At 40.1% G+C, this 25,682-nt stretch overlaps 2 protein-coding genes across 6 annotated transcripts in view; one reads left to right on the forward strand and one right to left on the reverse strand.

Annotated features, from left to right (window-relative positions):
• LOC133607713 (rap1 GTPase-activating protein 2-like) overlaps positions 1–25,682 on the reverse strand; it is a 45,958-nt gene that overhangs the window by 3,825 nt on the left and 16,451 nt on the right. The window contains exons 1-19 of one of the 5 annotated variants that reach the window (XM_072913790.1): positions 23,149–23,185; positions 14,188–14,272; positions 13,932–13,967; positions 9,919–9,966; positions 9,640–9,672; positions 9,354–9,566; positions 7,876–7,979; positions 7,645–7,723; positions 6,743–6,796; positions 6,578–6,661; positions 3,659–3,759; positions 3,477–3,606; positions 3,244–3,399; positions 2,919–2,990; positions 2,753–2,839; positions 907–1,053; positions 741–845; positions 569–660; positions 393–497 (exon numbers count right to left, since the gene is read on the reverse strand). In XM_072913790.1, coding sequence (XP_072769891.1) covers positions 393–497; positions 569–660; positions 741–845; positions 907–1,053; positions 2,753–2,839; positions 2,919–2,990; positions 3,244–3,399; positions 3,477–3,606; positions 3,659–3,759; positions 6,578–6,661; positions 6,743–6,796; positions 7,645–7,723; positions 7,876–7,979; positions 9,354–9,566; positions 9,640–9,672; positions 9,919–9,966; positions 13,932–13,967; positions 14,188–14,272; positions 23,149–23,165 — 1,748 coding nt within the window. In that variant the 5' untranslated portion in view covers positions 23,166–23,185. Of the gene's footprint in view, positions 1–392; positions 498–568; positions 661–740; positions 846–906; positions 1,054–2,752; positions 2,840–2,918; positions 2,991–3,243; positions 3,400–3,476; positions 3,607–3,658; positions 3,760–6,577; positions 6,662–6,742; positions 6,797–7,644; positions 7,724–7,875; positions 7,980–9,353; positions 9,567–9,639; positions 9,673–9,918; positions 9,967–13,931; positions 13,968–14,187; positions 14,273–23,148; positions 23,186–25,682 lie in introns of those variants that run through there. The other 4 variants (XM_061962597.2, XM_061962596.2, XM_061962599.2 and 1 more) reach the window with 4 other exon arrangements.
• The window catches only part of dpp3 (dipeptidyl-peptidase 3), a 30,198-nt gene continuing 28,317 nt past the window's right edge, over positions 23,802–25,682 (forward strand). Inside the window, exon 1 of the mRNA XM_061962593.2 lies at positions 23,802–23,937. Within this exon, the coding sequence (XP_061818577.2) occupies positions 23,885–23,937 (53 nt within the window). The 5' untranslated portion in view covers positions 23,802–23,884. The remainder of the gene's footprint in view (positions 23,938–25,682) is intronic.

A 25,682-nucleotide genomic window follows, 5' to 3' on the forward strand; every position in this document is an offset into this window, starting at 1 on the left:
GACACTACTTCCACATTTACCCATTCACACACTGATGGCGGGAGCTGCCATGCAAGGCGCTAACCAGCAGCCATCAGGAGTAAGGGTGAAGTGTTTTGCTCAGGACACAACGGACATGACGAGGTTGGTACTAGGTGGGGATTGAACCAGGGACCCTCGGGTTGCGCACGGCCACTCTCCCACTGCGCCACGCCGTCCCTAGTTCATGTACTACTGTATAAACAAGAAAGACAACCGCTGTGTCCCACAACGGGAATTATTGAAAATCCTTTGTCAGGTACAGTAAAGGCACAGGCTCTTGAAAAAATAAAGAAAACGCCTTTTTTTTTTCAATCCTGCTAAGCTAACATTAATTATGTCAAAGGCTACATTTTAATTTGATTTACACACACCTTTCTCGTGGACCCGCCTCTGGAGAGCTGGGATTGGACGGCAGCTCAGACTTGACCTCCAACGTCTGCTGGCAACTGTCAAAGCTCCTCTGGTCACCGGGGAAACTAAGAAAGAATTTGGTTATGTGTTTTTGGCTGATATATAGGTTGTTTGTCAGATAATTTAGCGAGGTTACCCTCTATGGCTGTGTTTGTCTGTTTGGCTGTCAACACTCAGCAATCGAGGGAAGAGACCTGAGCGACGTTTCACTGGAGATTTCACATTATACTGATAAACACAAATCAATCAGTTAACGCTTTCCTTTAAAATCCTTAACAACAACTGCCAATGGAAAACAGCATAGTCACCTCAGAGCTGATGTGTGCCAACCCCCCTCCACTCAGACTGGTAGGCAGACCTGCCCCGCCCCTCGACATTGTCTCCATGGAGACGCTTCGTCCTCGCATGGCCCTCTGAAAAGTAAAAAAAATTGAAAAACAAAACCACATTTAAAAAAACAGCTATTGTAGTTACCTTGATGGATTCCAGCAGACCCCCATGGGCATGTCCATTTTCGGCCCGTGCGTCTTCATCGAGATTTGTTGTCAATCCGAGCATTCTCTGGGAGCGTCTTTGCAGCTCATCATGTAGGGTGTCCAGTAGCGCAACCCTAGTCCGTTCCTAAACAAACATGAGCACGAAAAAACTAATGAAAAAAAGAAAAGCACTCAGGGACCGCAGACCCAGACGCCAGGCCCTATCTCCTTTAAAAAATCCTGAATCCAGACGGCGATCCGGATAACCCCTAAAATCGAATAACTGTTTCCTTATTCCATTTGTGATATTTCATCAGAGTTTACCCAAAATCCGCACATAACGTTTTGAGCTATGTTGGTAACTAACAAACTCCATCGAATCGAAGGATACATGAAATTGGTATGTCTGTGCATGTTTAGTTTGTTCATCTGTCGCTTCCAAACAGGCTCCAAGCGGACTCTGCTTGGGGTGCATTTATTCCATAGTGCAATGAAATCTGTGAGTGAAGGCGGGCCGCTAGCATACACACACAGAGAAAGCTTAGCCTCATCACATAAACGTAATGTAACGTACTGTAGTAGGAATGATCTGAATTACCCCAAAAACCCCACTTGTTTCTTATCCTATTTTTGGCGTTCTTTGAACATTTCACCAAAATCTACCTATACCTTTTTGAGTTGTGTTGCTAAGGCTATGCTACATTCACACTTCAGGGCAAGGCATCCAATTAGAATTTTCATATCAAATCCAATATTTTTATGTAATCGTTCACATTACAAAAAAAAGCGATTTCCAATGTGAACGCAAACTGACCCGCATGCAGACATGACGTCACACGTGATACAGTGTTTATGTAAGTAAACATGGCTTCAATTCTAACAGGTCTCAATCTTGGGGCATTAGTGGCAATTTCAACGATTTTGTGCAATCAATGTCATCATTTTCAGTACCAATTTATTGTGCGAGAAGATTTAAAAGGAAGAGGGAAAGCATGCTACATTCACACTGCAGGGCAAGGCGTCCAATTAGAATTTTCATATCAAATCCGATCTTTTTATGTAATCGTTCACATTACAAAAAAAAGCGATTTCTTATGTGAACGCAAACTGACCCGCATGCAGACATGACGTCACACGTGCTACAGTGTTCACGTAAGTAAACATGGCTTCAATTCTAGCAGGTCTCAATCTTGGGGCATTAGTGGCAATTTCAACGATTTTGTGCAATCAATGTCATCATTTTCAGTACCAATTTATTGTGCGAGAAGATTTAAAAGGAAGAGGGAAAGCATTTTGGCTATCGCAGTTGTGGGAGATTTGCTTCGAAGAGAGACAGGAGTGGTGGAACATTGACGGGAGGTCCAAAAACATATTATTTTCGCCTGTTTTCTGCTCATTTGTGAAGTATTAATTTTGCAAATGTCTATTTTGGGGAAGAATTATGACGCTTCACGCTATTTGATGACATATTGGTCAGATGAATGTGACCGGAGCGTTCAGACTGCAGTCACATTCCGTACATATCCGATTTATATCCACATATGAAAGCGGCCAGGTACAGATTTAAAAAATAAATAAATCAGAATTGCACTGTTCACATTGACATAAAAAATCCGATACAACACACATATGGGCAAATACATTGGAAGTGACCTGCAGTGTGAAAAAGGCTTAATTAATAACTAAGTAACGACCTAACTAACTTACAGACAAACAAACACTGGTGATTACGTATTGTCTCCTGGCGGAAGTGATAATGGGAATCTAGTAAGGAGCCCTGCAGTACACCACAACTGTACAGAAACAGTTTTAGGACGTTTTCTCGCATGCAAATGAAAGGTTACCTCTAGTCGGGCAAAACGAATGCTCTTGTAACACGCCAGCTCTGCGTTGATGAGCTTCGTCAGAAGAAACTCTCTGAACTCCGGACCCTGAAAGCATGAAACAATGGCAAATTTCTTAGCAGTGACTTAAATAACCAGCACTTAATTGACCTCTGCATTTTCTCACCTTCTTAAAAACAGCTTGATTTGGTAGCGGCGGGCCAAACGGCGGTACATCCTCCCGTGCTGTAACAGACACCTGTCAATCACACATTGTCTTAAAGTCAGTAAAATACTACAAACGCAAGCGTCTTTCACACAGAGATCAGGCAAAAATGTTGGATGACATTCCGTGATGGTACCATATACTTGTATATTGAACAGAGACATGAAAAATAGATGCGTGCAATAAATCAGGCCTGTATGGGGTATATGGTTAAAAAAAAAGCAATTGATAAAGGATCTAAAAAGGAGCCCTGCGGAGCACCACTGGTATGCGAACAAGTACGTACCTTGTAGCTTGTGTTCTCAGAGCACGGATCCTCCACTTGCACAAGGACGAAGGCGTGGAGGAAGTTGGAGGCGATCATGTCAGGGACAAAGGGAGTGGCCTCCTCCTGGAACACCACAGCAACAATGTCGTTCCCTATGTGGCGCTTCCTCTGGAGCTTAAGACAGATCAAAGGCAATCAACATTCTGTGTCCAGCTGTGATTCGGATTTGTTCTTAATTTCTCATTTGTTACCTGCTGGGTGTCTCCCTCAGTGAAAGGCAGCTTGGTAGAGACATGGAACATGACCTCTTGCTGTCTGTAGACCGTGTAGACAGACTGGGAACCTGTCTGGCCGTGGGACACATCCAGACCTCCACGAAACCTGTAAAGGGAATGTTCAGTGCCGGAATAGAGCGGATGAACCTGTTACTGACCCTTTAAAGTCCTGCAGCTCCACAGTGTCCCCGAGCAGCTGAAGGAACTCTTGAAACGCCGGCGTTTCCTCATTGTTCCTGAACAGCTCCTCTTCGGACACCTGACAGACATTAACAAGATAAAATTTTGATCTATCGAATAGGGGTGTAAAAAAAATTGATTTTCGAATGAATCCCGATTCTTACTCGTAACGATTCTTAATCGATTAAAAAAAAAAAAATATATATATATATATATATATATATATATATATATATATATATATATATATATATATATATATACATATGTATACATATATATATTTATTTTTATCTGTCCTGTCGTTTGGTGATGTAGATGCCAATATCTGCTGTACAGATTTACTTTAGAAAAGAGAAGTGCGGGATACGTCTCGTGTTGCCTTATTTGTATTTGACTTTATTAAATGTTTGAGTCGAATAAAAAAAAAAGTAAGTTTTCTTATAAGTCATATAGAAATTTGTTAGAGCTGTTATCTAATTTATGGAGGAATGTAGTTAATCATAGAACTTGCACCCAATGTTATTAAAAAACTATTGATTTTTAATCGAGAATCAATTCTGAATCGAATCCCAAGAATCGAATCGACTCGTGTGGTGCCCAAAGAGTCACAGCCCTACTATTGAAAATAGACCCTTGCATGTCAATGATTTGTTTTTTATTTGGTTTGACGGCTAATCGCTGAGGGAAAGGAATGCTGCAGCTTTGAAGCCAGCAGAAGACACTGTCTAGCCCAGGGGTCGGCAACCCGCGGCTCTAGAGCCGCATGCGGCTCTTTAGCGCCGCCCTAGTGGCTCTCTGGAGCTTTTTAAAAAATGTATGAAAAATGGAAAAAGATGAGGGGGGAAAAATGTATATTTTTTGTTTTAATATGGTTTCTGTAGGACAAACATGACACAAGCCTCCCTAATTGTTACAAAGCACACTGTTTGTATTAAACATGCTTCACTGATTCTAGTATTTGGTGAGCTCCGTTTTGTCCTACTAATTTTGGCGGTCCTGAACTCACCGTAGTTTGTTTACATGTATAACTTTCTCCGACTTTCTAGGACTGTTTTATGCCACTTCTTTTTCTGTCTCATTTTGTCCACCAAACTTTTAACGTTGTGCATGAAAGGTGAGTTTTGTTGATGTTATTGACTTGTGTGGAGTGCTAATCAGACATATTTGGTCACTGTATGACTGCAAGCTAATCGATGCTAACATGCTATTTAGGCTAGCTATATGTACATATTGCATCATTATGCCTCATTTGTAGCTATATTTGAGGTAATTTAGTTTCCTTTAAGTCCTCTTAATTCAATTTATATCTCATGACACACTATCTGTATGTAATATGGCTTTTAATTTTTTGCGGCTCCAGACAGATTTGTTTTTGTATTTTTGGTCCAATATGGCTCTTTCAACATTTTGGGTTGCCGACCCCTGGTCTAGCCAAATGCCATCCATCCATCCATTTTCTACCGCTTGTCCCCTATGGGGGGTGCTGGAGCCTATCTCAGCTGCATTCGAGCGGAAGGCGGGGTACACCCTGGACAAGTCGCCACCTCATCGCAGGGCCAACAGACAACATTCACACTCACATTCACACACTAGGGCCAATTTAGTGTTGCCAATCAACCTATCCCCAGGTGCATGTCTTTGGAGGTGGGAGGAAGCCGGAGAACCGCAGTCACGGGGGGAACATGCAAACTCCACACAGAAAGATCCCGAGCCCAGGATTGAACCCAGGACCTTCATATTGTGAGGCACGCATACTAACCCCTGTTCCACCGTGCTGCCTGTCTAGCCAAATGAAAATTGAGTAAGAAGAAAATTCTCTCAGGATTTACAGCAGGAAGATGCTTTGACAAGACGTAACATTTTGTAAGTACAACACTGTATACTGTATGCCTGTTATTGTTTCTTAATGTATACAACTACATTTAAAATATTAAATAACTGTGAGAACCATGTACATTACTTAAGAGTATCAAAAATTGGCTTTTTCTTGGGGGGTTATCACCATTCACAGTAATCTTAAAACTAGAGGTGTCTTCACGCAACTTTTTCACTTCTAAAACAGCGCTGATATTGGAGCCTTGAGTATTGGACAATACCGATATTGGTCCGTGTACGATATCAACATGACTTATAAATACTTATATTAATTTATACTGTGGAATGTTATAGGAAAAGTTTGATCAAGTGAAATCAGTCAAACTGAAGTCATGGTAGGTATGAAAAACACTAACGTATTTGTTATTAACTTTCTGAAATGGACTTATGCTGTATTTAAGTTGAAATGTAGTAGTTTTTTGGCGACTCCTCGTGGCCACAATAATGCATTAAATTAAGCTCATGACGCAGTAAATTCAATGATGCGGACACGTTTGTTCCTGAATACTTTTATGGCGACTTTGCATCTATAAGTAATATGCAACTATAATTATTTAAAACTTTTTTATAATGACAAATATTGTCTTTTAGACTGCAGTATTGTTTAACTAAGGACACTTATTATGTATGTGCTTAGCTGTTGTGTTACTGCTAGCGCCAAGAAGCTTATACACAGCCTACCATTTAACCTTTTGTAAATTACTTCTCTAAAATATAAGAAAATACCAATCTTGTGTGCTTATTTGAGGACATTTAACGCTGCTGGACTGCCTGTATTGGAGCGATTATATTGGAGATTTAGATGCAAGTCGAAATAATACAATACTTGATTTTTCTATTTAGAACTATGTATATTACTATGAATATTGCCTGTACAGTTAATAATGGTTTTATGATGTCAGAAGTTCACAATGATAGACAGATTAAAATAAATAAGAGTAATAAAAAAGATTCATTTTAAAAAACACAAGATTTAAAAAATAGACATAATTAAATATAAAATATTGCATGACTATTACCTGTCCAAAGCGCTGGAAAATGACTCCAAACTTGAACGTGCTGTTCACCTCATGCTCGTCGTAGTTGACAATCAGTTGGGATGCCTTGAGATGGAAATAAACAAAAAAAAACCTTTCCTGTTAATCTGTTTGTCCTGGCAATCCAGTTAAAGTGTCTGAGCTCACCTTCGGGTAAAGGACAGGACTAAAACGTAGACTTGCTGCGTCGTCACATAATAGCTGCAAGTGGAAACACAGAAAAACACACAAAGTCAGCCTCAGAAAATAGACTGGCGATGTGTGTGTGTGTGTGTGTGTGTGTGTGTGTGTGTGTGTGTGTGTGTGTGTGTGTGTGTGTGTGTGTGTGTGTGTGTGTGTGTGTGTGTTCTTGTATTTCTACCCTTCTTGAGACACCAACAAGGAAAAGTACCTTCCATATGAACAAGTTAGGACATAAATCATGGTCCCAATACGGAAAACCATTGCATCTAATAGAGAATGTCTCATTTGCACCCCTGGTTGTGAAATCTATCAAAATTAGGGTGGTCCCAAAAAGGAGGGTTTTTTTCACATTGACTGTGTCGCTTTTAAAAGTGCTCCCCCTCTGGTCAACATATGAAATAACAAGTGTGTGTAAAAAGTTGAAGTGCCCCCCTCTGGCCAACATATCTAATAAAAAGTGTGTAAGAAATTGAAATGTGCTCCCTTTGGCCAAAATTAATTTTAAAAAAAATACAAAAAAATGTATATACAGACATACTGTAATAACTTGAAGTAAATGATGAAGATTAAAACCCAATTACAAACCAAAAATCCCCACCCCCCAAAAATGTTTTACTAAAAGCTTACCTTTTTTATATTTTCATAGTATGTGTATATTATTAATGTTGTAAATACAAATCTAAATATATCTAGAAAGGGTGGTCCTTAAAGGGGTAGGCATTTTTCTCAAGTCTCAAGAAGGTAAGAAATACAAGAATGTGTGTGTGCGTGTGTGTGTGTGTGTGTGTGTGTGTGTGTGTGTGTGTGTGTGTGTGTGTGTGTGTGTGTGTGTGTGTGTGTGTGTGTGTGTGTGCATATATATATACCTTAGCTAGCTCTTGGACACTGGGAATATCAGGCAGCTCTGACACTGACAGGCGCTGATAAATTGTCTTCACTCGAGACCTGACGGAGCGGAAAAGCACACTCACTAACAAACATCAAGTGCTGTAAGATGAACTCCTATTCACTGTATGGACTAAAAGTCTTGGGACACACTTGTCTAACAAGGCTTTTAAGGTATGTAAAATTGATTGTCTTGTCTATGTTTTGTGTACCGGATGATGACGTGAAGGTGCTCCTGCTGATTCTCCTCTTCATGTCTTACAGACAGGAGAAGGTTTCCCACACTGCTGGATGAGCAAGAGAAATTTAAATGCTCCTGCAAGAAAGAGTGAGAGTATTTTGATCATTTGCATCATGAAATACTCTCTAGTACTAAAGTTACAAAACTTTAGAAATGTAGTCACTCTCAAATAACATTTTTAAATTAAGCTAAATAACAAAATACAGCTTCTTAAGGTCCTGTTCTTTCAGAGTCAAAGTCTATAATAAATAAATAAATACAAATACAAACATTAAATGAAATACAATTAATACATAAAAAGATACAATGATAAAAAAGACAGTTCAAAACAAATACAATTATACATTAAAATGATAAAAGAATGAAAAAACAACTAGACTAAACTAAGCAATTCAATTCAGAAAATGTAGTTGCTCTCTCAGATAAAAGTTAAGCTAACTAAATACAGCATTGCAAGGTTCGGTTCCTTCTGATTTGCAAAATCTAAAATAGACATAAAATAAAAACATAAATGAAATAAAATAAATACATAAAAAACAAAACACACAGTAAAATTAAAAAAAAATAATAATTATGAAATAAAATAATGAATTAAAAAAAACAACTAAACTAAATTAAGCAATTTAGTTCAAGGTTTGATAAAAGTAAATGTACCACAGACATTCTTTGAATAGAAATTTAACTAAACACAGCATTATGAGGTCCTTTTCCTTCTGATTTGCAAAATCTAAAAAACTAATTAAATAAAATACAAACACAAAATTAAATATGCCAAATTTAAAAAAAAGATACTATAATACAAATTAAAATTGTGGAAAAAATAAACAAAATGACAAAATGAAATAATAAATAAATACCTAAACAAAACTAAACCAAGCAATTTGATTCAAAAGACATAGTCACTCTAGCAAATAGAGATTAACCTAACTTAATACAGTATCAGAAGGTCCTGATCCTTCTGGTTTGCAAAATTAATGAAAAAAAATAAAAACACAAGATGGAATAAAATAAATAAATTAAAAAAGATACAATAATATAAAATTACAAAATAATGAAACTATACAAAGCAATTCAATTCAATTGATCTGGGACTGACCTAAAACGCTTTTTGTATTTAATACGGTTTTCAGTCTCAGAGTCAATGCAATTCAATTGAATTGATAAACATTTCATCATATTAAAACATTCAAAATGCATGCTTTTATGTAGAATTTATTTTTTTCGTGTCGACTCACTAAATATACAATATAATACAAAGTCTAATGCAGGCCTTCTTGGTATATGCAGATATAGTAAATGCCAAAGCCACTGTACGTTAGTTGTTAATTTGCACATTTGAAGACACGCATACCTGTATAAAGTATCAATCAGAAGTTTAGACACACTTTTTGATGTTGTTCAATGAAGGTATGTGCAAACTCTGATGCATGTTATACTCCCAAACCTCACCTTGCCCAAGAAGTACTTCCTGTATGCGCGTGCGGCCTCGTTGGTCTCTTCCAGGCGGTATCCACAATCTGCACCCGGGGCTTCTGCTTCCCGCTCCTCCTCTTTGGAGGTGGGGGGAGGCGCGGGCGGGGGAGGTTCCCCTGGGTCCTCGATCCAGTATCCTCCAAATTGGGGAAGGATGACTTGAGGGTAGGGACCTCCCTTTTCTAACACCTGCATTCACATAACACCAATTACAGTACATTAAAGCGAGAATGTTTTTCAGTGATATCAGTGAGTGTCTCACCTCCTCAATCCTCGGATAAGGAATGTAATCATCCTGTTTGAAGACACAGCGAGAGAGAGCTGTCACACAAATACTGTCTTAACTTTGATGCCTTAACAGTGAAATCAGACGATGAGATGAAAAACAAGACGACCCTTGTTTGTCTCATTGCAGTTGTGATAAATAAAACAACATCCACAATAAGGTGACGACCAACTCAAATAAACCAGGTTAGCATGAGCGTAACAAATGAGGAAATCAAAGTGGGTGGTGGATGTGAGGACAGACAGACAGACGTGCCTTCTGCCTCGGAGGGGCGGCCTTCATCTCTGCAGCTTCTGGAACCTGCTGCATCACACACGACAGCTTTAGTCAAACCTCACAAAAGCGGGCCTGCGGCGAGGTGTAGTCACCTTGGCGGAGTTGTTGTCGCTTTCTGAGCCGAGCGTATACGACGGAACTAATGAGGGTTTAAAAATAAAAACTGACACAGTTTGTTTGGCTCCAGAGAACGAGGAAGTTGTGTTCGGCCTGAACGACAGCTCATTAGACTCCTTTGTGGATCGAGTTATATAATAGTGATGACAGACAGTTGATCCACTATAAATTGTATGTGGATGCTTTAAAATGCTGTCACTGAGGCAATAGACCAAAGAAATGTGTATGTACTGAGATTAATAACACAGCATCATTGTGGTCCCTTGATAGTGCGAGAATATGCCTCCGAGTAGCTGTGAGTTGCATAGACAATTCTAAAAGTGCAATCTGATTGGATGTTTAAGTAAGCGCCATAAGACAATGCTATGGCAGCATTTCAACGTCTTTACTTTTCTATCCAAGAGCTACTGTTTGATCGTCTCGCAGAAACAATTGTCAAACAATTAATCGGGATACAAAAATTGTATGTATGTATATATGCATATTATATTAATATAAAGGATGTATAATAATGATTAATACAGTTGGGATTTAAGAGCATGTGAAAGTTGAACTCCTACCTTGTTTACTTCCAGTTTTGTAATCAATCACAAATATCATGCAGCTAAAATGCGCCAAGCGTGGGTAAGTGTGGAGAGTGTTTAGAATTTTTCCCATCATGCATTGCAGGGGATTTAAATGGGTGTATTTTCGATTTTTGTAGTTTTCACAAAGTGAATTTGTTTTGTGTCACCATGTGTGTTGACTTCCTGTGTTTGTTGCAATTTGTGCCTTGAGTAGGAAAGGTTGTCTGGATTGAGTCATATAATTAAATGCTGTGCTGTGGCCACTTCAACGTAAAATGGATGGTTGATGACTTGATTTGCTCACATTGTCCACAAGTCAGCGACAAAGTAATAGCATTTAGGCTGTCAGCTCTTTATGATAAAATTAAATTCCTTAATTAATTTGTGATGTCTCGTGAGCCAAACTGAAGACGCTGGTGGGCCGTACTTGGCCCGCAGGCCATAGTTTGGACACACCTGCTTTAATCAGACCAATCACACTTTTGAATTTTTCAATGGCGTATGCATTGACCACCATGTAACAACCTTTTGGGTTGCCATCCTGTTGTTAAGGTAAAGTAGCATGTGCAGACAAAACAAATGTGTGATTAATCTGCGTTTATATGTGATCAAAGTGATTATTTTGTGATTAATCGCATCCATTATAGCGTTAACTTTGACAGCTCGGGTAATAATCTTGAGATGAGTCAGCTATTGTGCAGATGGAAGGATGTTTTTTCTTTGACCCCAAATTGAAAATAAAGACTGCCAATTAAATAAGTAATACAATTAAAAATCAAAGTGTCCAATAATTCATTAAATAAATTGCAAAATTATTGAATCCAAAATCAATGGACATAAATTAAACCTGTAAAAGTTCATTTACCCCTTTATTAATTAAGGGGGAATAGTTATGTTGACATCGTTATTGATCATTTTGTGTGTGTGTGTATATATATATATATATATATATATATATATATATATATATATATACATATATATATACATATATATATATCCATCCATTTTCTACCGCTTGTCCATTTCGGGTCACAGGGGGGCTGGAGCATATCCCAGTAAATATATTTATATATTAGGGCTGTGAATCTTTTGGGCACCACATGATTCGATTCGATTCTTGGAGGTAACAGTCCAATTCAAAATTGATTCAAATCGATTCTCAATTCAAAATCAATACTTTTTTAAGAACGTTGAGTCAAGGTTAGATGATTAACTACATTCTTCCATAAAATAGATAAACAGCTGTGATTAATTATTACATTACTTAGAAGAACACTGGTTTTGTTTAACAAAATTCTACACAGACATTTAATAAAGTGAAATAGAAATAAGGCAACAAGAGAAGTATTCAACACTTCTCTTTTGTAAAGTATACTGAACAAAAATATAAACGCATCACTTTTGTGTTTGGTCCCATTTTTCATGAGTTAAACTCAAAGATCTAAAACTTTTACTACATACACAAGACCTATTCCTTTCAAATATTGTTCACACATCTGTCTAAATCCGTGTTATTGAGCATTTCTTCTTTGCCAAGATAACCCATCCCACCTGACAGGTGTGGCATATCAAGATGCTGTTTAAACAGCAGGATTATTGCACAGGTGTGCCTGAGGCTGCCCACAATAAATGTGCAGTTTTGCTTTATTGGGGTCTGGGGAGGGGTCAGAAAAGCAGTCTCACGCAGTGCAACACACAGTACAACACAGCTCCTTCCCATAGAGTTGATCAGGTTGTTGATTGTGGCCTGTGGAATGTTGGTCCACTCCCCTTCAATAGCAGTGCCAAGTTGCTGGATATCAGCAGAAACTGGAACACGCTGTTGTATACGCCAATTAACCAGCATCCCAAATATGCTCAATGGGTGACATGTCTGGTGAGTATGCTGGCCATGCAAGAACTGGGATGTTTTCAGCTTCCAGGAATTGTGTACAGATCATTGCAACATGGGGCCATGGATTGTCATGATACAACACAAGCTGATGGTCTCGGGTGAATGGCACAACAATGGGCCTCAGGATCTCGTCACGGTATCTCTGCACTTGCGTTCGTTGTCCATAACATACGTCTCCCCATACCATAACCCCACCCCCACCATGGGCCACTCAATTCACAATGTTGACTTCATCAAACAGCTCTCCCACACGTTGTCTGGCATCTGCCCTGAACAGTGAAAACTGGGATTAATCCTGTAAGAGAACACCTCTCCAACGTGCCAGACGCCATCGAATGTGAGCATAATCCCACTCAAGTCAGTTACAACAACTAACAGTCATGTCGAGACCCCGATGAGGATGACGAGCAAGTAGCTGAGCTTCCCTGAGACAGTTTCTCTCAGTTTGTGCAGAAAATTCTTTGGTCAAACCAATTGTTGCAGCACCTGTCTGGGTGGCTGGGCTCAGACGATCATGGAGGTGCACGTGCTGGATGTGGAGGTCCTTGGCTGGTGTGGTTATCCATGGTCTGCGATAGTGAGGCCAGTTGGATGTACTGACAAATTCTCTGAGAAGCCTTAGGATACAGCTTATGGTAAATAAATTAACATTCAATTCACAGGCAACAGCTCTGGTGGACATCCCTTGCAGTCACCATGCCAACTGCACGCTCCCTCAAAACTTGCGACATCTGTGGCATTGTGCTGTGTGATAAAAATTGCACATTTCAGAGTGGCTTTTTATTGTGGGCAGCCTCAGGCACGCCTGTGCAATAATCATGCTGTTAAATCAGCATCTTGATTATGCTACACCTATAAAGTGGGATGGATTATCTTGGCAAAGAAGAAATGCTTACTAGATAGACAGATTTGTGAAAACTATTTGAGAGGAATATGTAAGTTGTGTATATAATAACAGTTTTATATCTTTAAGTTCAACTCGTGAAAAATGGGAGCACAAACAAAAGTGTTGCATTTATATTTGTGTTCAGTGTAAATCTGTACAGCAGATATGGGCATCTGCATCAACAACATGATTTGCCTGAGGGGCTGGACAGGACCAATAAAAAAAAAATGTTTTAAATATTTAACTTTATAAATCCCGAAGGCCAGATTGTGGACGCTGGCGGGCCGGATCTGTAGTTTGGAGACCCGTGGTTTAGCTGTACAAAAAACTCATAATGTATTTATAATAATACACAACAAACATAATAATAAAGCAGGAATACATTTTGTAAATTGTATTTTTTTAAATTTCATACCAAATAAATAAATAATACAATTAATTTTAAGATTATTTTATTCCTATTAATTCATTCAGCTAAGTAGATTTTTTTAGCACATTCCTTGACTGCTGTTCAAAAATTCCTTACCTCCATCTTGTCCATCATGTCAAAGAAATGGGCCGACTGCAGAGAGAGATCAGCATTAGCTTTGTTCTGAAATGTTGTTTGTCCTCTTAAAAACGGATCAATGGCTTATCTGCTATTATTCTATTTCAGTGTCACGTGCGTGGTCAACAAGTCAACATGTAACCATGGCAACTGAGACAGATGGCCGTCAAACTGTTCAACTCTCACTTGTTTGTCAGGGTAATTGCACTAGGGAAGGGTCATATCGATGCCTTACCTTGGTGGTGGGTGGTGCGGTGCGGGGCGGAGAGGGCGGGCAGTCGCCATCCGGACCATTGGAGGCGGCCAGGAGCTCTTGTTTGCTGCACAAAAAAATCACTGTCTTAAAACACTTCTAGTCACTCAAGTGCTTTGCTTGCGGTCCATCTTCTTGTGTAACAGTGTCCCAACATTGCGTGTGAAACAAGTTGTTTTGTCTTTTAGCAAGCTGGTCAAATATGGTAAAGACCACCAAAAGTCAACGTTACTACAAAACACACTAAGAGATCAGATTGTGTGTGTGTGTGTGTGTGTGTGTGTGTGTGTGTGTGTGTGTGTGTGTGTGTGTGTGTGTGTGTGTGTGTCCTTATTTATCCGAGCATCCCAAATCATCATTACACTTGTCACAGCAGCACGATGAGTGTGTCTCTAAAGATAGAGCTTCAATCTGCCCAGAGCCTCCTGAGATTCAACTGTGGGTGACTTCATATTACACACACAAACCCGCACTCGCACTCACATGTGCACACACACGCACACAAACAAAGTTTAGCAGGGTGAAGGGAGCACATCCTAGCATTTTTCCTGCCAAAATGTCTCCACAAAGAAAATATACCCTCACAATAAAGGTGTCAAGACAACAAACAACACCCACACCCATGCACACACACACAGTGTAATCAACTCCTCCAGCCAGCCAGAAGGAACCGTCCATCTCTTCAGGCTCTGGCAGGTCAAACTTCGCCTTATTATTGCAGTAGTTATATGGTTCTCCATCCAGGTTTAAACTTTACTATTTGGGGTTGTCATTCTAGTCACACAAACGTTGACAACTTGTATGACAAATGAAGATGTGATAACCAATCATTTTTCTTGAAAATAAATGAATTAAACGTTACAAAAAAAAACCTGTCCAGTCAAAGGTCAATTTCCATATTATAACCATATCCTCCAGAGAACCATTCCTCATCTGCGGTGGACATTTATCTAATTCCTAATTCTAGTGTCAGAGTTATATATTTGGGGAAAAAATACAATGGAAAAAAAGGAAATATTGTATAATATCTAAAATATCGTAGGGTTATTAAAACTCAACATTTTCTATATTAAAAACAATTATTATATCCAAAAAGTCAGTGGTAACAAATACCATGTGAACAGAAAAATACTTTTACAATTCATCAACAACAACAAAAACCAACATATTTGGTGTTGAGGTGAATGTGTAAGCTGAAAATGAGATCCACAAACAGCACGCCCATGGTATGTATGAAGATTGGTCGATATGCTTGTGAGACCTGGGGATAGATACAGAGTATGGATGTGCTGTAGTGAACGATTGTGTTGTCCGGGTACTTGGGAGCAATGTCAAAGGACAGCAGAAAAGCTCCAAGAATGGTGTGAAGAAGATATGTCTTTAGAAGGTGCAGAGAGTTGCTACATCCCATCTCAGCTCCAATGGATAGGTACCAGCTTTGATCGGGTCTTTAATACGCAAGAGACAAAGTGCTTTTCTTTGAAGTCTGCTGTATAGACTGAGTGCAGTGGTACGTGCTCCACTCCAGATTGAGGTTCAAGTTTCAAGTTTATTCACAATACCATATTACAAATTACAACAGTAGTGAACATCCATTTAAGGATGGTGGTAAGTGAAAGGGTGCACAAGATAAGCTAGAAGAAGCTTTTGGCAGGGGGTCCAGAGGTCAGTATATGCATGGAATGCTGAGACATGGTGGCAAGCACAAAAACGCGATATGACAAACACAAAATAGGAGCACAAAAGCAAGCATACACATACTTATGGTACATACATTCAACCACACACAACCCAACAGTAGTCTACCCCGAAGCCACATGTGACAATGCTAATCCTCTAAAGGAGCACTAGCCATTCACATGAGGCATTAGAGATAGGTGGTTAATAGGTATGATTTCAGTTTCTTTTTGAAGTTGGAGAATGAATACAGCATCCTGAGGCTCTCATCACAATCTTTGGTCCCCTGCATACAACACTTGGAGCAGTACAAGCCAGTAGATGATGTTTACCTGATATCATGTCAAAGTTACGAGTGTTGTGGGTATGCTGGGGACGATTGGTGAAGCATATTCCATAAGAGGTCTTATCTTGGCCATCCATCCATCCATTTTCTACCGCTTATTCCCTTCAGGGTCGCGGGGGGCGCTGGAGCCTATCTCAGCTACAATCGGGCGGAAGGCGGGGTACACCCTGGACAAGTCGCCACCCAATCGCAGGGCCAACACAGATAGACAGACAACATTCACACTCACATTCACACACTAGGGCCAATTTAGTGTTGCCAATCAACCTATCCCCAGGTGCATGTCTTTGTAGGTGGGAGGAAGCCGGAGTACCCAGAGGGAACCCACGCAGTCACGGGGAGTCCACACAGAAAGATCCCGAGGCCGGGATTGAACTCACGACTACTCAGGACCTTCGTATTGTGAGGCAGACGCACTAACCCCTCTTCCACCGTGTTGCCCTTATCTTGGCCATGTAGATGGTAACTCTGGCCTTGAAGAGGAGAAGATCCCAAGACGTTCTTAGTGTATACAGTCGCTTGGCAGTCTTCGCAAGACTTGTGATATACAGTGTCCAGGTAAGAGTGTTACACAAAGTAGAGTAATACCCTTGGCAGGCTCGAGCTGGTTATCCATGAAGTAGAGCAGTAAGTGAAGCAGAGTTGAAAGTAACACTCCAGTCAGAAGCCCACTTCTCAATAAAATGCAAGTTCTGTTGCAAACTATTTGTACAGACAATGCGATTTCCAGGATTTTTTTTTGATAACCGCTTGAAGGGTGGAAGCATCAGCGAAAAAAGATGACAGTTGTTGTTGAGATATGAGGCAAGACCATCTGAACATGAAGAACAATGGAAGACCAAGGACATAGCCGTGTGGTACACCAGCAGCTAACGCCTTAGGGTTGGAAATAAAACCATCTAAGACGACAGCCTGCTGTCTATCAGTTGAAAAGTAGGATATCCTGTTAAATCGGCCAATAGTCCACAATGTTTTAAATTAGTTTTGCAATATTGTAAATTTGGATATAGATCCAATTCCAAGTAGTTACAGTGGCAGTACCTGTCATACCAATGGTGATACTGATACTTAAAAGTTTTTATGATCATTGATACAATTTTTAATCAAACAAAAACACAACATAGTGGTGAAAAAATATTAATTAGATATTTGAAATATATTCTTATTCCCTCTCATTACAAATAAGATTTTGAGAGAAATAAAGTCAATAGTGCAAAATAACAAATCATAAGCAAAAACTACTATTGGTGCTAATTTAAATAGTTTGGTCTTTGCCCTTAAAGTCTTCATGTGTCCAGGGACTTATTTCCTGAGTTTGAAAACAAAAAAATAAAAAATATCTATCTAATCACTGTAGTATCGATCATATACTGATACTAAAGTCTATCAATTGTTACGCTTGGGTCGCATTTTACTGCGCGGATCGTTCTCCCAAAATGCAGCAGGAACTCCGGAGGCAAGGTGAAGGTAAGACGATGATTTATTCTCATAAATCATTAAAAAATACAAACAGGCGTGCCGATAGCACGGGGAGCTAAGGCGAAACTTAGCACAGGAATCAAAAGATAAACAGGCATAGGCACCAGAAGCAAGGTACACACAAACGTAACTTGTTGCTTATAGCACACAAGAAAGCCAGACTGATTGTGGCGAAAAACAGGAATAAGTAGCTCTCTGGTTAGTGCCCAGTAGCGGGTGAACGTCCCGAACACTAATCAGAGGGAGGTGAAACTAATCTGCAGTCATGGCAACTAAAACACAAACCCAGAGGTGCTCAATACAGAACTAAGGGAGTCAAACTGATGATGATCCGGGCAACGGATCATAACAGCATCCCCCCTTAAGGACAGATTTCAGATGTCTCCTGAAACAACTAAAAAAAGGTTCAAAAGTCACGGGCGGGCATAGGGGGGACTTGGTGGTGGGTAGCCAGGCCAAGTGTCCCCGAATCAGAATCAGAATCAGAATCAGAAATACTTTATTAATCCCCGACGGGAAATTAAAATTTTCAGCACAAACCCATTCAAGATCAGACAAACATTACAGAGAGACAGAAAAGGATCACTGGCAGGTCTGCCAACTTCCGGCGGCCCTTACAAAAAAGGTGAGATACAGGTAAACAATGGGGGGATTTGGGGGGTGAGGAACAAAAAATTAAAAAATTAAATAAATTTAAAAAATCGGTCTAAGCCTGGGCCCCTGGAGATGGGGTCCAGACTGAGGCCAAGGGAAAAAACAACTCATATCCATAGCACACATCCCTCTTACATGTGTGTAAGAGGAAAACATCAAACATCAATTGGGGCGGTATAGCTCGGTTGGTAGAGTGGCCGTGCCAGCAACTTGAGGGTTCCAGGTTCGATCCCCGCTTCCGCCATCCTAGTCAATGCCGTTGTGTCCTTGGGCAAGACACTTTACCCACCTGCTCCCAGTGCCACCCACACTGGTTTAAATGTAACTTAGATATTGGGTTTCACTATGTAAAAGTGCTTTGAGTCACTAGAGAAAAGCGCTATATAAATATAATTCACTTCACTTCACTTCACTTCACATCAAAGAACACAAAGGACATTAAAGACATAGAATCCACCGGGGACGAGTCAGGTGGCAGCAGCGAGTGGAACGCCGCTGCAGCAGGCGAGGCGGGCAACGACGGAACAGCCACATCCGTGGCCGTCGAGAAGGTGGACGCGAGTGGCGCCAGAACTTCAGCAGCCGAAGAGTTCTCCGCCTAAGTCCTGGGTGTCGCTGCTGTTGGCGCAAAAGGCGTCTGAGGGACGCCGCTTCTGCGGCACGCCAGTTGGAGGTCGCGGTAGCGACGATGCTGGAGATGAGGGCGGCGCTGTGGGACGGCCCGCTGGAGACAAAGATGAGGGCGGTGCCGTGGGACGGCCCGCCGGAGACGAAGAAAAGGGCGGCGCCGCATAAGCTAGCCGTGGTGCTGGTGCAGGAGCTCGCCGTGGTGCCGGTGCAGGCGCTAGCTGTGGTGCTGGCGCAGGTTCTAAGTGGCCTAGTGGTTAGAGTGTCCGCCCTGAGATCGGTAGGTTGTGAGTTCAAACCCCGGCCGAGTCATACCAAAGACTATAAAAATGGAACCCATTACCTCCCTGCTTGGCACTCAGCATCAAGGGTTGGAATTGGGGGTTAAATCACCAAAAATGATTCCCGGGCGCGGCCACCGCTGCTGCTCACTGCTCCCCTCACCTCCCAGGGGGTGATCAAGGGTGATGGGTCAAATGCAGAGAATAATTTTGCCACACCTTGTGTGTGTGTGACAATCATTGGTACTTTAACTTTGACTTTTTTAACCATGGTGCTGGCGCAGGGACCAGCCGTGGTGCTGACGCAGGAACCAGCTATGGTGTTGGCACAGGAGGTGGAGAGGGTGGCGTCTGCAGGCCTACCGGGGTTGATGGCAGCACCTGCAGGCTAGCCGTGACCTTGGCAGAGGTGGTCTGGCTGGAGGTTGCGCTTGAAAGAAGACGATGACGGTGGTGGTCGAGCAGGAGATGGCCATTTCGCTGGCCACAGCTGTGCCATGCCACTAGCACAGCTATCAGCCCTAGCCCCCCCTGTGACTTAGATGGGGCTTCCCACTGTGGAGTGACATTAGGCGCGCTCCCTTGGGAGGATGCATTACATTGTTGCCCCTTGTCCTGTCAAATTTGCGGGACACAGCGACAATATGTCATCCACATGCATTATCACAATATGACGTGACAATTAAAAGCTCTATCATCGGCCATATTTATATCATCTATATCGTATATTGTCTATATCGCGGACTCTTATTGTGTATTACTACTACCACCACTAGCAGGCCAACTAATATTAGTACTATTGCTAGTGACAAGTATTCCTGCTAGTTATTGTTTGTGTTTAGTCTGCTCATTTGGGTGGCGTGGCTCGGTTGGTGGAGCGGCCATGCTAGCAACTTGAGGGTTGCAGGTTCGATCCCCGCTTCCGCCATCATAGTCACTGCTGTTGTGTCCTTGGGCAGTATACTTTAGCCACCTGCTCCCACTGCCACCCACACTGGTTTGAATGTAACTTATATAATGGGTTTCACTATGTAAAGTGCTTTGAGTCACTACAGAAACGCGCTATATAAATATAATTCACAAAATCACCTCCTCACTGTGGGGTCGGGTCGTTAATGTGACATTTTCAGGAAAAGACAAAAGCAGCTCAGCCGGAGGCATGTGCAGGGAGGTCAACAGCTTTGTTAAAGTTCAGACAAAGGACATAATGCAAATCACGTAGTAGCAGGAGGGCAGCATGATCCAGATGAGAAACGACAAACAAAATATCAAACAAATGCACAGATGTGTCCCGTACATATTAAGGCTAGTTGGCAAAACAATAAGACATAAGACATATTTTTTTGTAACAATACTGACTAAAAAACAAGCAGGAAAAACAATGAAGAAACGGAAAGGTCACAGGGTTGAGAAGTTGGAGACATGAGACCTGCTGAGGTGGAAAAGGTCACATGGTGAGGGGCTTTATACGTGTGTGTTTGTAAGAGACAGAGGACAGGTTGGTATTTGTCCAAAAAGGTCATTTTGACAGTTAGGACTTGGGTTAGGGTGAGGTCACTAATGCACCAGACACTTAATTCGGCACAAGGTGCTAAAGAGCGTCATAAATTCTGCCTGTACAAACCTGATAATACACTATTTTCATCATCATTGTTTGCAGTAGTATAGAACTGCATTGCATTATAAAATAATCTGTTTGCACCCTCATATATATAAGGAATTTAAAAAAATGATCAGTTTTTATTTTAAGTCCATACTCATTATTTCCACAGACAGCTGCGTATCACAGCTGACGTCCTTCATGTCTGACTAAGACATGAAGGACACGATGTCCCCCAAAGGCAAATCCTAACATAGATCGCAACCTGCAAAGCCATGGGGGATGGTCATAGTAATTGATGAATGGATTGTTATAAATTTGGTAGATTGTGTGGACATGATTGTTGATTAATATTGGTGCAAATGTACTGCAATACTTGCAAGCTCAACCTCTTTTGTGCCAATTAAATAAATAAAATAAACAATTAATTAGTTCATTTAAATGTGGGTCAATTTATAAAATTGTCCAATTCTTAAATAATTATGTTTTATAATCATTTCAGTTTTAGATTTAAGAATAATTTCTGATTTATTTGCAATTTAATTTAAAAAATGTTATTAATGTTTTGCAATTTGGGGCACACACATGTAAAAGAACAAACAATGTCAGTTATGGGAAGTTCAGGTATACGGTACTTCCACTATGAAAGCATTATTCTGCTCAAAAATGCCATGTAAACATGAGTTCAGAACATCCCAGTAGGCACATGACATTAAAACAACATTAAGAACTTGTTGAATTAGGTCCTGACGTAGAGCAACTCAAACCTAACGTTAGAACAACTTGCTTTTTGACAATGTTAAATTAATGTTGGATTCTGACATTGAATTGACCATTGAATTTTGGTCATTTCCCAGCCAATATTTTATAACACATATACAACGTTGAAACAACATGCTTTTTGACATCATTTATTCAATGTCAAGTTGTTATGCTAATTTGACCATTGAAATTTGGTCATTTCCCAAAACGTGGATCCATTGTTAGACATCAATGTTGTCTTACAAGTACAACTATTTTCTATAGTATTCTATATTTCTATTTTGCAACATTGTTTAGAAGTCAGTTTTAAAAAACATATATGTATAATCAACGTTGTATCAAGGTCTTGTGCCTGCTGGGATTCATGGTGGGCATCTCTCCTACCATCGAATACATTTTTAAAAGACAGTTAATCCATTATTGATGTCTCCAATTAGTATCATCGATTTGTCTTTGGTAAATCATCAGCTGTCCCAGTGGATATGTCAATATTAGCCAGTTGAAATCCAAGCAAAATTAGATAACAGAAATCAAGGTCAACAATAAATATTTTTGACAAACAATATATTCTGTCTTACCAGGCACTTCTCTTCAGTTATATTCAGTATACCAAAAACTAAGATATATTACTTGCCAAAATGCAATTTTACTAGTTTCAAATGCTTTTTCAAATATGTTAGTCAACATAAGTACAGGCTACTGATTGCAAGTATTGACCTTATTTTTAAGTTTTTATTTTTTTGTTTTTTGCAAAATTTCCCAGCATTTTAATGAGCTTTAACGGCAATAACTTGTTTTATTCCATGCTCATATTCATTGTTTTATTTGCTTTTGAGGCTTTTTGTCATCAAATACGGATGTCATCACACGTGCACACACACATGCGGATGAACACACTTATGTCACATTTGGAGCCCAGCCATTTACACAGACAAACACACACACGCACACAAACACGCACTTGCACACACACACACACACACACACACACACACACACACACACACACACACACACACACACACACACACACACATTGTGAATCTGCTCCACCTGCAGGGGCATCTATCCTCCGCAGACATTGCTGTCTGTCCTTTGGTAGTTATTTTTAGGGATGGCGATTGTTCTCATTCGGTGCTGAATTATTCATATGCGTAAACAACGACATAAAAAACAAAAAACAAATAATAGCAGCAGGGAGAAGACACACGCATAGTCTAATAGTGTAATGGGAGCTCAGCCAAAAATGTTCTTGCCAAAATGTCGCCACAATAAAAACAACATTTGAATGGTTGTGTTGAGCAAAGAAAGAAATACAAGAACACGCACACACACAAGTTTTTATAGGAATGAAATTGACATTCCTGACAGACTTGTACACACTCATTGAAACCCTGACTCATCACTCACACAGATAACATTAAAAATGCATACATTTCTTCCTAATGTTGTAGCAGGATGGCAATTTCTGTCAATAACACACACATATGGGATATGAGTACTAATGCCAGACTTACCAGTGATCATGCAGCATTGGTCTGTTGCCGTCGGTAACTGAGCATCCCACTCTGATGAGATGCAGCCACTATCTCTCACCCCCAACCCCCTCCCCATCCCCCCTCTCTCTAATGCTTACTCTAAGTGACTGTTTACAATGTTTATATAAAAATATGTCCTGTGCTTCCATGCCAGTAGGAGGCAATTGCTTTGACAAAATGAGCAGATATTCCACACCAAAGTCATACAGTGAGAGTTACAATGAATCATGATGATCATGCATGTGGGAAAGTGACCGAATTGATATGTTTTTTTTTTCTTTCATCTCTTCTATTTTTCTGTTTACACTTCACCAAAGACATGCACCTGGGGATAGGTTGATTGGCAACACTAAATTGGCCCTAGTGTGTGAATGTGAGTGTGAATGTTGTCTGTCTATCTGTGTTGGCCCTGTGATGAAATAGCGACTTGTCCAGGGTGTACCCCGCCTTCCGCCCGATTGTAGCTGAGATAGGCTCCAGCGCCCCCCGCGACCCCGAAGGGATAAGGCGGTAATAAATGGATGGATGGATGGCACTTCACATCACTGTTCTGCAGTACCTAGTGTAACCACAAGGAGCGCTATTTCGCCGTGTAGTTAAAGCATGCAGAAGAAGACTTTCCGGACCATAATGTTAAAACATATTTTCACAATAAATGGTCACCCAATGAATGTAACACTAGCTCTGATACGGATATATATTTCATAAAGAGAATATGTACAGGATACATCGCCAAATCTCGTGTCGTTTAAGCTCACAACTAAAAAAGTAAGTTCGAGGAAAAATGATGTTTCTTCTACCTGTGTTGCGTGACAAATGACTGCCTGTACACGTAAGTTCTTCCTTCTGCTGTTCAAATTCAACATTGTTGCGTATCTTCGTCCTAAAGTTGGTTAGTAGTTTGAATATTTTTGTTCACAAATACCGATTGAAAGGTTAGTTGTCCATGTTTTAAAGAAGTAGAGGAAATCGACTAGGAGGAAGCGTATTTTGACTCCTAGCGGTGGCAGGCAGAATTAAAATCTCCGCTTTCCAATGTTTTTTTGTGTGGAGTTTGTCCAATTAAATTGAAGACCTGTATTTTCCTAATGTTGCCATGGCGACAACAAGAGAAGAAAGTCGTTACATCGATCCAATTATTGTGTTTTAAGTGTGTTTTTTTCGTGTTTAATCAATATGTGTATGTGATTTTGGCAACATACAGTAATTAAAAAAATATTACTTATTGGTAATATTTTTTTAATTGGTAGTGCACCTGATACGACTAGTCCAGAGGTGTCAAAGTCAAGGCCCGCGGGCGAGATCCGGCCCACAAATGAATTATCTATGGCCCCTGGGATGATATTTGATTAATATTAGAACCGGCTCGCAGGCCACAGCCGCCAGTAAATATTTGGGGGTCCCACTTTTTTGTAACCGTTTTGAAAACAAATGATAAATGTATGCATTATCCTGTTATATCTCACATTCTATATTGTGTTTTGGAAAAAGGTTGTCATAAACGCCTAGCTTCCGCCCGTGTGCAGCTGAGATAGGCTCCAGCACCCCCCGTGACCCCGAAAGGGACAAGCGGTAGAAAATGGATGGATAGATTGTCATAAACGTTACTTAATTAATTAGAAAAAAGAAAGAAAATAAAACACATTTTTATGCATATGTAAATTTATTCAGTTATAAACATTCATTCACTTTCTTCTTTTCCTTCATGGATCTAAACTTTACCGCTGCCTGTATTTTTTTTTCTATATTTTTATTGTAATATTTTCAGAATATGTTTGTTTTATTTTTGGCCAAAGTAAGACAAAGAAGAAAAATTCAAGTTCGAGCCATGGCTTTTTTCATGTTCGATGTTAATTTGACTGTAAGTCAAAGTAGAGCAATAAACTGCATTGCATTGTAAATAATAATGCAGTAGTACCTCAGTTTACGAGATTAACTGGTTCTGTGACAAAGCTCTTAACCCAAAACACTTGTATCTCAAATCAATGTCTCCTATTGAAAGAAATGAACTCAATTTGATTGGTGCTTCCCCCCAAAACAGCACAATATTAACATGTAACATGCCTTTTAAAAAAGAAAAACAAACTTTTTGAAAATACATATTGTATAAAATGCCTACAATAGAATTTGCTCCTAACAACTACAGTAGATTTATGATGTAATGTAATAATAGTGTACAACATTTAGCTTGGAGAGTGGACTTCTACGGCAGGGACGGCTCCAGGATTTTTTCTCTCCCGGGGCTAAAAGGGGGCTTGACCAATTTGTGGCGGGCTGAGAAAATAATAGATTTTCATGAAATGTACTCATTTAGTTCTCATTTGTTAATAAAATCAGTTATGAGTATGTTCCTTGTGAAAGTAGTTTTAACTGAATTTGACTAAAGAATGTTCAGTAAAATAGTTAGTAAAGCCTAACACAGGCAACAATGGCAAAAATGATTCCCATGCAAAGATGACAAATACAGCAACGGGCAGCGCTCATGCGTCTGCCAATAACCCGGCAATGCATCC

The sequence above is a fragment of the Nerophis lumbriciformis genome, linkage group LG09 (genome assembly GCF_033978685.3).
Source record: "Nerophis lumbriciformis linkage group LG09, RoL_Nlum_v2.1, whole genome shotgun sequence".
NCBI lineage: Eukaryota > Metazoa > Chordata > Actinopteri > Syngnathiformes > Syngnathidae > Nerophis > Nerophis lumbriciformis.